At 38.9% G+C, this 12,167-nt stretch overlaps 1 protein-coding gene, 1 long non-coding RNA gene and 1 other non-coding gene across 6 annotated transcripts in view; 2 read left to right on the top strand and 1 right to left on the bottom strand.

Annotated features, from left to right (window-relative positions):
• Positions 1-12,167, bottom strand: part of HPSE2 (heparanase 2 (inactive)) — a 627,272-nt gene that overhangs the window by 148,318 nt on the left and 466,787 nt on the right. For all 4 annotated transcript variants that reach the window (XR_013368097.1, XM_077878048.1, XM_077878047.1 and 1 more), the window contains one exon: positions 6,807-6,900. Coding sequence is in view for 3 of the 4 variants with exons in the window: in XM_077878048.1 (XP_077734174.1) it covers positions 6,807-6,900 (94 nt within the window). In the remaining variant the exon portion in view is untranslated. The remainder of the gene's footprint in view (positions 1-6,806; positions 6,901-12,167) is intronic.
• On the top strand, positions 2,651-2,752 carry LOC144301520 (U6 spliceosomal RNA). Its single transcript, XR_013368330.1, has one exon. It is a non-coding gene; the product is annotated as a U6 spliceosomal RNA (small nuclear RNA).
• Positions 4,341-12,167, top strand: part of LOC144301290 (uncharacterized) — a 40,774-nt gene continuing 32,947 nt past the window's right edge. Inside the window, exon 1 of the long non-coding RNA XR_013368107.1 lies at positions 4,341-4,479. This is a non-coding gene — a long non-coding RNA (uncharacterized LOC144301290). The remainder of the gene's footprint in view (positions 4,480-12,167) is intronic.

The following is a 12,167-nucleotide window of genomic DNA, read 5'->3' as shown; positions in this document are numbered from 1 at the left end:
ATACTGTCCCATTTGCAGATACACAGCCAAGTGGTGTCACAGAAGCTAATTTACTGGGAAGCTCATGAAGCTCAAACTTTCAGCTTCCCACTCTCACAAGCCTTTGCTGGTGTCCTGGGAAGGGCCCTCGTATTGTGTTCATGTGGTCAGATAAGTTTCTAAAACGCGCAAATTCATTTTGTTTTTATTAAAGAGGTCTCCATTGTAAGAGCTTCTATCTCCATAAAACTTAGAATACTCAGAGATGTCATCCCAGGTGTTCCTGTGGCACTGTTTGTGTTTGGTACTCTGCCTCTTCTGAGTACATCCTTGTCCCCTGTTTCTCCTCCTCTCCATCAAAAGCTGCTCTTGGGAAAGGATTTCTGTTTGATATTAACACCTTAGTGTGACTTTGAACCAGTGTGATTTAACTCTTCTGAGGTTTTTTTATATTTTGCATCCTCCTCCTAATATAGAATGAGAGGTTATTTTTTTCAAATGAAATATCTGGCATTAGCAAACAGACTGAAATATTATTTTGAACCACAAAGAAACTCTTCTTCATTCGCCCCTAAACACATACCCAGAAGACACTCTCCTACTCTGCCTACATGTAGGCACAGCCCATTTATGGCTGCCTAAATCAATTTCCAACTATTCAGCACTATGCTACACAGTTAGCAGCAGATTAGGTTCTTCTGCATGCGAACAGCTGAGATAGCAGATCCAAATGTGAATGAGACAAAGACACTACTTCTCTTACACTTCCACTATTTTACTTTGCTCATTTACCTTCCCTTTCCTGTCTGTTCTCCTCCCACTAACATTTATTAAGACCCTGCCAAATGATAGGCATTATGGTAAATAGGTACTGGCACACAGAAACGAGCCTTTAACATTGCTCAATGAATAGAAGAGCCAAACACTGATTTTTGTGGTGATGCTACTGTTCTTACCCTAGTAATGTCATTCTCATTTTCCAGTTTTCTTCATTCAGAGAAGATTAACGTTATCATTGTCCCCATTTTTCCTTAGTTGGGCTGCTAGCTATTCTATGATCCTCAAGAATAGCTGCTATTTTTTATCCCCTTCCCCTTTAATGTCCTAAGAGGCTCAAACCAGAAGGTTGGTTGAGACCAAATAGGTCTTTTTTGACCTATTAATTACTTCAAAAGGATTAAAAATTCTTCTGCCTTACCTACTTCCTTGATCCTGTAACTAACATATACTGGAAAAAGAAGCCTCAAAAGAGTTCATCTTTATTAAATATTGTAATCAATCGTAAGCAATAGGGGTGCCTGGGTGGCTCAGTAAGTTAAGCATCTGCCTTTGGCTCAGTCATGGTCTCAGGGTCCTGGGATCGAGCCTGGGGCAGTCTGCTTCTCCTTCTGCCCCCTCCTTGCCTGTGATTTCTCTTGCTTGTGCTTTCTCTCTCTCAAAGTAATAAAATATTTTTTAAAAAATCGTAAGCAATGATGATATTAACAAAAGAACAATCATGGCCCTAATATGAATCATATAAACCATTCTCTCCACCATATATATTTAACACTGCTAGTCCTCTGTTCTCATCCTCGAAACTGAATAAATTAGAAGGTGTCTGTCCTTTAGGTATTGACCTAAATGTCACTTCCTCTGGAAGGATCTCCCTGCTTTCCCTTCTTTTATACATGAAGGTAGATATTTCCATCATGGGCTCACATGGAGTGGATGTGAGCCTTCATAGATCTCCCTATACATCCCTATTATAAAAGTCATCACACTTATCATGGCTTGCTTCATTAACTGTTTTTCCACTAGACCACAAGATCTATGAGGACCACCATCATGCAAGTCTTGCTCACCATTTTATCCTCAGGGGTCTGGAAAATACTAAGAATGTTATAAACAGTTGATAAGTGAAGGAAAGAAAGGAAGAGAGAAGGAAGAAATTTTTCAAATATTGGGGAAGCCAATTGTTCAGTTTATTTAGTATTCAAAATGCAATCGTATGGATAGTACTTTTGGAACTACTTTCCTTATGACTAGGATTTCACCAACTCCTTCCTATGCTTATTGAATAGCTGAAAATAATATCAAAAAGTGTTATTTCCTCCTCTGATTCCTCTAGGAGATGAAGACACAAATCATAGAGTCCAAGTGACTTAAGCCAAAGGGGTTCCTCTTGGTTCTTATGTCATTGTTTTGGAGTCATCCCAGGTATCCACACTATACCATCTGCACTGCATCCTAAACATCTCTCACTTTCCCATCTGACTCTTGCTTACATTGTTAGACTTTCAACTCTTTCCCCTGACTCATCTCCCAAAGTACAGATGATTATCCTTATTCTAACGGAAGGGAGAGAATGTGTAGATCATCCAAAGGGGTGGCTTGTTTAAACATTGTCTCTTTCTGGCTTTCAAACACATAATGTAGATTTTCATATAACCAGAATTTGCCCACTGCTCAGAAATCTCAGAATTCTTCTTTACGTGGCAGTCCAAATTCGAAAATCGCAGCTGTTTTTAGCAATTGAGTCACTGCCTTTCAGATGCCAAAAATATCACCTACCATATTCCCCAGGGTTCAAAGAAAGAGGAAAGAGGAAAAAAGCAAAGAACAAGTTGAGGATAAAGGTAGCAGGAAGCTTTTCCAGTCATATAAATTATTATTAAAAATAACTATAACAGTGCTTGCTTCAGCAGCACATACACTAAAATTGGAATGAAACAAAGAAGCATGGCTCCGGCAAAAGGATGACATGCAAATTTGTAAAGTGTTCCATATTTATACTGGAATAAAAAGAAAAGAAATAAACTATAATAATTGAAAAAACAATAATAATAGCAATAAGTACTAGCATTCAATAGCAATTAACAAGACAGGGGCTCATGTGACTTTTCTAATCTCTGTAAAAGAGAAAGATGATAGTATTCTTAGCTCCCTCATTTTACAGATAAAGAAACAAAGTTAGAGAGGTTAAGTGAATAACCGAAGGTTACACAGCTAAGCCTGAGCTCCAACCCAAGCCATCAGACTTCAAATCCTGTATTCTATCTCTTAATCAAAAACAGTCTTAACACTGATGTATCTAACCACTCCTTCATGAATTGATTTTGGTAGGAAATCTGTACTTTTTCTATCACTGTAGGTCTAAGGGGGATCATCATAATTTCTGTGAGATTTTCAAAATAGAGTAGAAACAAAGATTCTACTTTTAGCTTTTGGATGAGGTTTCTAGATATATACATTTTAAAATCTTATTTGGTCCATCTCTAAACTGGTTTGGAAGCTTGTAGAAAAGAAGTTTGGCCAGTCTATCCCAGTATATACCTTGGACTCTAATTCCCCGGGCCATCCTCTCACCCACAGAGGACCTCAGAAATAGTCAAAGTAATTTTTTAACTGGCAAAACATGGTGAACTTTCTCTCGTTTCCCAGTCCCCATCTCCCCAGAGCAGACTGGTGCCTAGCACATCCTGGCTGTGGTAAGAGAGATTCTCATCCTGGAGGCCTTAGCAACTGGGTGTCCAGGCTGTGCAGCCAATGGAAAGCCTACCCATAAATCAAATCCCAGGGAATCTATAATCCAGCAACAACTCCAGCAGATACCCATTTAAGGCAATATCTGGCAAGAGCTTTGTAAAGAAGAGTTGAAAAAAGAAAACTAGACAGGAAAATGATGGAAGGGCTACTAAATGATATAGGGAGGATGAAACTGTGGCAGACAGTATTTTCAAAGATGACTGTAAAAATCATTCTGGTCCTAAATGCTCTTCCAGAGTCTTGCTAATCAAAAGGAGTTTATTTCTTCTCTCCTTGACTCTCCATTGGTCTTGATGACTATCTCAAGGACTAGACTGCGGGTGAAGTGAAGCCCTCTGACTTTTTTTTTAAAGGTTTTTATTTATTTATTCATGAGAGACACACAGAGAGAGGCAGAGACATAGGCAGAGGAAGAAGCAGACTCACTGAGGGGAGCTTGATGTGGGACTCGATCTCAGGACCCCAGTATCACAACCTGAGCCAAAAACAGATGCTCAACCATTGAGCCACCCAGGTGTCCCTGGACTTTTGAGGGTAGGTTAGAAAAGGTGGTACAGCTTCCACCTGACTCTTGTCCTTGGGCATCTGACTTTTGAACCTTGGAAGGAAACCCAGGCTACGTAGAAAGTTCATGTGTTGGTATTCCAGTTATCAGCCCAATAATGGTGCAAGCTGACAGCTGACATCAGCTGCCAGACCTGTGAATGAACAAGTCTTGTGATTCCAGTCACCAGCCTTTGAGTCATCCCAGCCTTTAAGTCTTCCAACTGAAGCTTCAGACATCATGGAGCAAAGATGAGCCATCCCCATAGCTCCCAGTGGGGATTCCTGACACATACAATCCAAGGGCGTGGTAAATAGTTGTTTAATGTCACTAAGTTTTGGGGTAATTTGTTGTATAGGAAGTCATAACCAGAACAGAAACCTAGGCCTGAGGAGACCTCTGGCATGTTCTATCTGCAACACCCAAAGGTAAGATCAGATCCTACTGCTAATTCTAACTGTCCCCTGCCAGGTACTTCTTCATAAAGGTCATTTCTCTTAAAGAGTCACTGTTCCTAGGATGCCTGGGTGGCTCAGCAGTTGAGCCTTTGGCTCAAGGTGTGATCCTGGGATTCAGGGACTGAGTCCCACATCAGGCTCCAGGCAGGGAGCCTGCTTCTCCCTCTGCCTATGTCTCTGCCTCTCTCTGTGTGTCTTTCATGAATAAATAAATACAATCTTAAAAAAAAAAAGACTCACTATTCCTCCCTGCAATTGCACTTGGCCCTCCATTCCAAGTCCAGTAGGCATGTTAAAAGGTCTGAATCTGAACCTCAGTTGTGCATGGGGTTTGAGCCATTTTCTTTAAGGTTCTTTGGCTCTGCCTGGACAAATTAGAAGATGAGCTTAGCCACTTATTTCAGTCTTTGAATATTCTGTGGTGGTTAAGAAGTATTCAGTGGTGGAGGGAGGTGGGTAGTGTGGAGAAAGGGAAGAACATGACTCCCAATGCCTTTGTCTAGTTCTGACCTAGAATTATATGTTTTACTTAAATAAGTAATGAGCACAGCTAGAACTTTTACTCTCAGTGCCATGATACCACTAAATTATTTTATTTCCAATGGCAGCCCTTGATCAGGTCATTCAATTTGAAATCAGAAAAGTCAAAAATACAGGGACTTGTCTATCTTCTACACTGTTGTAATACAAGCATTTAGCATAGTGCCTGGAACCTAGTATATACTCAGTAAATATCTGTTGGTTGGAAAAACAAATGAATGATGAATGAAAGAAATTTCCTCCCTCCTTCTAAAAAATGATACCTAAATATCAGATTAGCATAAAGTGCTTTACATTGTTCAATAGGTTGATATTCAACTACCGTAAGTGATGTTTTTCAGCCTGCTTAAATCAACTGTTAAACTTTAAAACTGTGAGTTCCTTGAGGGCAGAGACCATGCCTTATTCTGTTTTGTATCCCCAGCACCTGGCACTTTGCCTGGTACTTGCTAAGTGCTCAGTATATATGAAATAATTAATATTAAAAACTAAATGAATGTCAAACAGAGACTGGCAGAGATATTTCAAATTATTTAGTTCTCCCAGACTTTGCCTGGTAGGAGGCAGTGACAGATAAGGATGCTGACCAATGCACCTGATCCCCAGAGGGATCAAACTGGGATGCAGGAGTCCAGAAGTCCTAAGGCTTCCCAGCTGCTAATACTCTTTGAGAACATGGGGACTCAAAAAGCTTTTGTAATCTGAGCAGGACATTGGTTTGAATACAAAAGGTACCACTTTACCAATCAAGAGTGCTTTTTTATGATTACTCCAAATATGATTTTCTTTCACAGCACATTTTATACATGATCCATTTATTCACTTGTCCATTCATTTATTCATTAATTCCATATTAATGGGGATCTACCCTTTGCAATTTTTCTGCAAAGACTTGTTTAAATTGCTCAAGACATAGGTGAGTGTTCAAAATGTCCCCCTTTCCTAGAAAACTGTCCTGACTAAGCAACAAAAGATGGGATATCATTTTGTAGAGGCAGGTGGAAATTACAGACATAAGATCATCACAATTCAAAATTAACTAATCCATTTTATTTCAAAATGTGATTTGCATTCAGTAGAATCACTTGACACATGACTTCTAAAAATAGAGCTGTCTGGGATCCGCTCTAGACATACTAAATCAGAACATCAGGAGTGATTTTGCAAACTTTATGAGCGACATCTGATGATTTTGATTGCACTCAAGTTTGAGAATTGTTGACCAAAGGTGTTTTGCTAATGGGACCTACATGCAACTGCTTAATATAATATAGTTTCTCCCACATTTCTACAAAAGTAAGATGTTAGTTGACAGATTCTAAGACACCTAGGAATAGTATAAATATGGTGTAGCTATTTAACACTTTTTAGAATAGTTTAAACATGGCTGATGCCCCAGACCAGAATTTCACTGAATAAATATAATCATTCTTTCCTTAAACTAGCTCCAAATAAACCCTTGCAAAAAGAAAACAAAGTAAACCTACCCTTCTCTTATGAAACTCACAATTTAGAAGCAAACTAGCACAAAATAGTTGTTATTAAAATATAGAAGCTTTTAAACCTGGAAATAGCCCATTCAAACGGTTCTCAATTTGAAAAACAATAAACAACAACCATCAGCTGTGAAAGGGAGCTTTGGACTATACTCTTTTTCTACCCTGGTTCCCAAAGGGCTGACATCCAGCTGGGACCAGAGACCTTTTCCTTGCCTTATCCCCAAACTCATTCCTTCATCCCAGGGGACTTTTACTCACTTTCTGAATTTTCCTAATCTGGTCAGAGAGTGTGTCTAACAGGCGAGTTTTCAGGAAGTCCATCACCTTGACCACTCGGCCATCAATGTAGCAACTGGAATAAAAATAAAATAAGAATCAGGTAAAATCTTGAGGAGACTACCAATATACTTTGCTAGCCAGAGGTCTCTGTTGCCTGAAGAAACAGCTCAGAGTTCACCTGCGCTTTTACATCTTAAGAAGTTTTGATCCTGGGTGCTTTTCAAACAAGTAATATGCTTTTGTATCTTCTTCATTTCTACCTCCATTTATGGCCTATATTGTGACTTTTTTTCAACCATTGTCACATGAAACTGCATTGCTTGCTCTATAGGAGCTGACAGGAATCTGTAATACAAAGTAAGTAATGGGGAAAAGCTTACTTTTTTTCCCTTAGGAAGAGTTATTTAACACCCGTCCCATACCACCCCTACCCCAACCTTAAAGTAATGAAGGTATTTGAGAGATTTAGAAAGAATATTCAAGTATTTTTATAGGTTTCCACACCTTTCAATGAGAAAACAAATCATAACCACAAAAATCTGAGTTAGTGTAGTGAGTAGGTCTCAAAGGTTTCATCTCCAGTTCACCTTACAGTCAATCTTCTCCTACCACCTCCAGAATAAATGAATGGATGAATAAATGAACAAACAAAAAATTAGATTAAGTCTAGGAGCTCTCTCCTAAAAATAATAACAAGTTCAGCATTTACTGGCTGTGGTGGTGTGGGTTTTGTTAGGTTGCTTAAGTGTAACATCAAGTTGTGCTGATACAATGTTGTGAACATTTGACCAAAACAGGCCCATCCAGCTTTGTGAATCCTTACTCTAAGACTAAGTGGAGACTCTTTCCAGGTTTAGGTGACCTTTATCATCTCAAATCCTCCCCCATCTTTACAAACTTTCTGATTAAATCAGTTGAATTAAAATAAATGCCTATGACTCCCGGGTGCCTTTACCAACCCACTCAAGTCTCCTCAGCTGATGGCTAATGATAGACTATTTCATTTTTAATAAGACACCAACCTATCAGTACATATTATAGAACTATGTGGGGACGCCTGGGTGGCTCAGTGGTTGAGCATCTGCCTTCGGCTCAGGGCATGATCCAGGAATTCTGGGATCAAGTCCCACATTGGGCTCGGGCTTCCTGCATGGAGCCTTCTTCTCCCTCTGCCTATGTCTCTGACTCTCTTTCTCTCTGTGTCTCTCATGAATAAATAAATAAAATCTTTTTTAAAAAAGAACTATGGGGATTCCTGGGTGGCGCAGCGGTTTAGCGCCTGCCTTTGGCCCAGGGCGTGATCCTGGAGACCCGGGATCGAATCCCACGTCGGGCTCCCGGTGCATGGAGCCTGCTTCTCCCTCTGCCTGTGTCTCTGCCTCTCTCTCTCTCTCTCTGTGACTATCATAAATAAATAAAAATTAAAAAAAAAACTTTAAAAAAGAACTATGTGAAAATTCTTTTTAATGTCAAATCCCCATACCAATATGTGTAGTATAATGGCTAAAAATTTTTTTTAAAGATTTTATTTACTTATTTATTTAAGAGAGAGAGAGAGCATTAGAGGGAGAGGGAAAGGGAGAGAATCCCAAGCAGACTTCACACTGAGTGAGGAGCCTGACATTGGACTTGATCTCACAACCCTGAGATCATGACCTGAGCTGAAATCAAGTCAGCCACTTTATCGACTGAACTACCCAGGAGTTCTTATCTTATTCTTTTTTTTAAAGATTCATTTATTTATTTGAGAAAGAGAGAGAAAGCAGAGACAAAGAAATGGGCGGGGGAAGGAGCAAAGGGAGAGGGAGAGACAGAATCTCCAGCAGACTCTGCACTAAGTGTGGAGTGTGATGCAGGGCTTGATCTCACAACTCTGAGACTATGGCTTTGGGCTGAAATCAAGAGTTGGAAGCTCAACTAACTGAACCACCCAGGAACCACAGTTTTCTTATTCTTAAAAGAGGTAACATCTGCTTCCCAGGATTAACTGATGATTAAGCAAGTAAATCTAAAGTGTTGGGCATTCAACAACTCTCAGTTCTCTTCTAATTTCATTTTCAGTTCACAAATATGGAATCATAGACAATAGGGGATGGTTGATTAAATTATGTGTGAGTCTAGAATCCTAAAAGTGGAATTACTATATCAAAGGGTATGTGATTTTGAAAGTTTTGGTGGTTACTTATATTAGGGAATAAAACAAAATAATGACATGACTTTTCATTTCATTCCTGGTACAGATGCTAGACTCAGATCAAATAAACATTTATTATGGCAACACACGGTGCTGGGCATGTCTGTGCCTTTTACTTACCACTCCAAACTCATCCTATTAGTACTTCACTATTAGCATTTCTGATTTTTTAAAAAATGTGATTAGATAGCTTGCTATATAGAAGCTAGGTATACCAAAACATAATAATGATAAAATTAATAATTCATGCAATGCTAACCTAATACACACTGAAGGATATAAATACTTGTTACTATATTACATGATTACTAGGCACATAATACAAATGCACTATAATTAGTGTTCTTTTATGTTTTAATCAAATATATTATAGTTACCACTTTTCTCTTTGTTAGCTCCCAATAGCTACTTTAAACATCAGAATTTATAAGTTTTGCTGGCAACATGTATACTTTAATACTTACTGAGATAAAAATGCCAGATGTACTTTTTCAATATGTAGGGTTCCTTGTGAACATCCTTCCTATCCTGCACTCTCCTTAGTTGAGGGGCCTTTTATTCCTCCATTCCTTCCTTTTGTCTCTTTTCTCCAGAACTCAGAACTTGGAGTTAGAAAACCCTGGTTCAGTTTCAGCTTTGTCACCTACCACTTATAAGATATTAGGTTTCCCCAGCTTTGAAGTTGATTAAAAAAGAACCTCAAACCCACGGTATTCAGGGTACACTGTATTAGTCAAATTAGGAAAAATGCTGGAGATAGATCTGGGCACATAAAAGATATCCAATAAGCAAATTTACCCTTCAGGTTATATAAAGGGCCCAAAGTAGCAACAACCTAGACTGAAAAAGCCATGGGATGATGTCAGCAGGGGAACATCCTGAAGGAGAGCATGTTCATTCATTCACTGTAAGATTTGGAATGAGGGAAGTATGGGACAGCAAGAATAGACTCTGGATTCCCAGTAGGTGGGAGGCAGATGGACAGATGGAAAGAGCTGTGTTTCTGTTGCAAAAATTTGGAATTTGAAAACAGCTGAAGGGCAACGTAGTCTAAAGCATGTAAGCTTGTTACAACATGACTGAGAAGTGATTATCTAGGACAAAGAACCCATTCTCATATACTACTTGTACTGTTCCACTGTACTACAGCTTGAATCCATGGAAAGCTCTTCTAATGAGTCTAAAATTTGCTCCCTCTTACTGTCCACTCAATGGTTGTTTTCTTGGACCAAGAAATCATCCAATTCCTCTTTCATGTGACATATGGGAGAGGAATTCCAATAAAAACTTTGGCTTAAGCTTTTTAGAGCCTATTTTTGGCCCCACTTTTTACCTAACAAGCTGTATTCAATCATTCTCAGTTGGTCTCAGGCTATTTCTGTGGATTATGAATTAGAATGGAGCAGAGGAGAACTCTGGGCAGGAAACCAGTGTGACAAGGTTATCTTATCTCAATAGTGCATGCAGGAAGGGATCAGGGTCATGAAGTAAAAGTGAGAGCCTGTGAAGGAAGAACTAATAAAATAAGGCTTCTATAGACTGTAAGAGAAAGAGGAAGGGAATCTGTGATGACCAAGAGCTTGTGAGAGAGAATATCTTGGAAAATACTGATGCCCAGAAGATGTAGAAAGAGGGGGGCACTTGGGTGGCTCAGTGGATGAGCATGTGGGTTAGTTAGACTAGGCTTTAATTTGTCAAAGGAGATGAACAATTCTATTTGAGATATCAAGGACACAAAGAACATCAAGGAGGAAATATATAACAGATAGTTGGAGAAATGAGAAGGAAGTACAGACAAAAGTTGAGATAGGAAAATAGCTGGGTTATCAGCTTATAAGTAATAGATGAATCTTCAGCTATAGATGACTTCTCCAAGAAGATAGGAGAACTTAACAGAGATGTCAGAAACCTTCTAAAATGCTTGCCAAATATGGCCATGGGCATTACCTCTACATATGACCCAGCTAAGAATCCTTTCTTTCCTCACTCATTTTAATAACCTCAATCTGAGTCAAATTCACATTTGGATGTCAAAGGAATCCCCATATCATACTGAGAGGTTTCAGCAACTTTAATCTGCGATCTTAAATCCACCTATATATTGTACTATGGAAATATGAACTTTGGCACCTCAGAATTTAGTGTCACTTTTAAGAGAGGGGCCAATTTAACCATATGTAAGTCTGATAATACCTAAGCCTTTTTCTTTGGTACCCTTGGATAATTAGCTTGCTACATTTACCCTTCATAAATGTGACACATTGAAGAAAAACATTCAGTGTTGATAATCAGTAGTTATTTGAAAAATTCCACTGGTAGTGAGTGCCTGTGGCCAGCTATATTGTACGGATTTGGACACGGAAGTGGAATGGTCTACCATAACCATTTGGAAAGAATATATCATTGAATGTATCATTAAAAATGATAAGATGGTGATTTCTAACCAAGGTTGGGTAAAAGAAAACAGTACTATATTCCAGTTAACTGTCCAGTGACCTGGGGGCAACGCTCTTTCGTCTTTCTCATTGGGAGGATAAAGATGATTTTCAGACATTAAGCAATCTTTCCAAAGAGTTAGTTAATTTAGTAATGGCTACAAAAGTGTCAGAAGACCAAATAAATGAGAAAAGAAAGTAAGGATTGAGAAAGAAAAAAAGTAAGAAGAGAGAGAAGGCAAATCCATCAATTCGTGGTGCTTCGGCATATTTCACATAAACCTTGGCAGAATAGTTGGTTCTCCAAACACTAAGACTGACGCTTTTATATAAATCATAATCCTCCTCCAAGTTCTCTTGAATTTTCAGCATCTCTTAGGATCAAACCACAAGTGGCTGTGTTGTTTAACGTACAGCTGAAGCCAAGAGAGGCTGTGTAGAAATAACATTTCTGGGAACTATTACAAATGCAATGAGGTCAAAACCTTTGTGTGTGGACAAATAGCCTGTTTGGCTTACTACCAACAACCATTATTCCTTCCTCTGCTGGCCTCTAGATTGGCAGGTCATATCAAGCACACATCTGGGGAGGTGGCAAACATAGCAGACTATACAAAGTTACTAAAACCTCTTACCAATTCCTTCACAAACTTTCTTGCCCTCCTTAATGTTTATTTCTGGTTTAAGACTTTTCATCTTATTTAAAATTTT

Source organism: Canis aureus, chromosome 29, assembly GCF_053574225.1.
Source record: "Canis aureus isolate CA01 chromosome 29, VMU_Caureus_v.1.0, whole genome shotgun sequence".
Taxonomy (NCBI): Eukaryota; Metazoa; Chordata; class Mammalia; order Carnivora; family Canidae; genus Canis; species Canis aureus.
The sequence above is the reverse complement of the archived record's forward strand: the minus strand, read 5'-3'. Positions and strand labels throughout refer to the sequence as shown.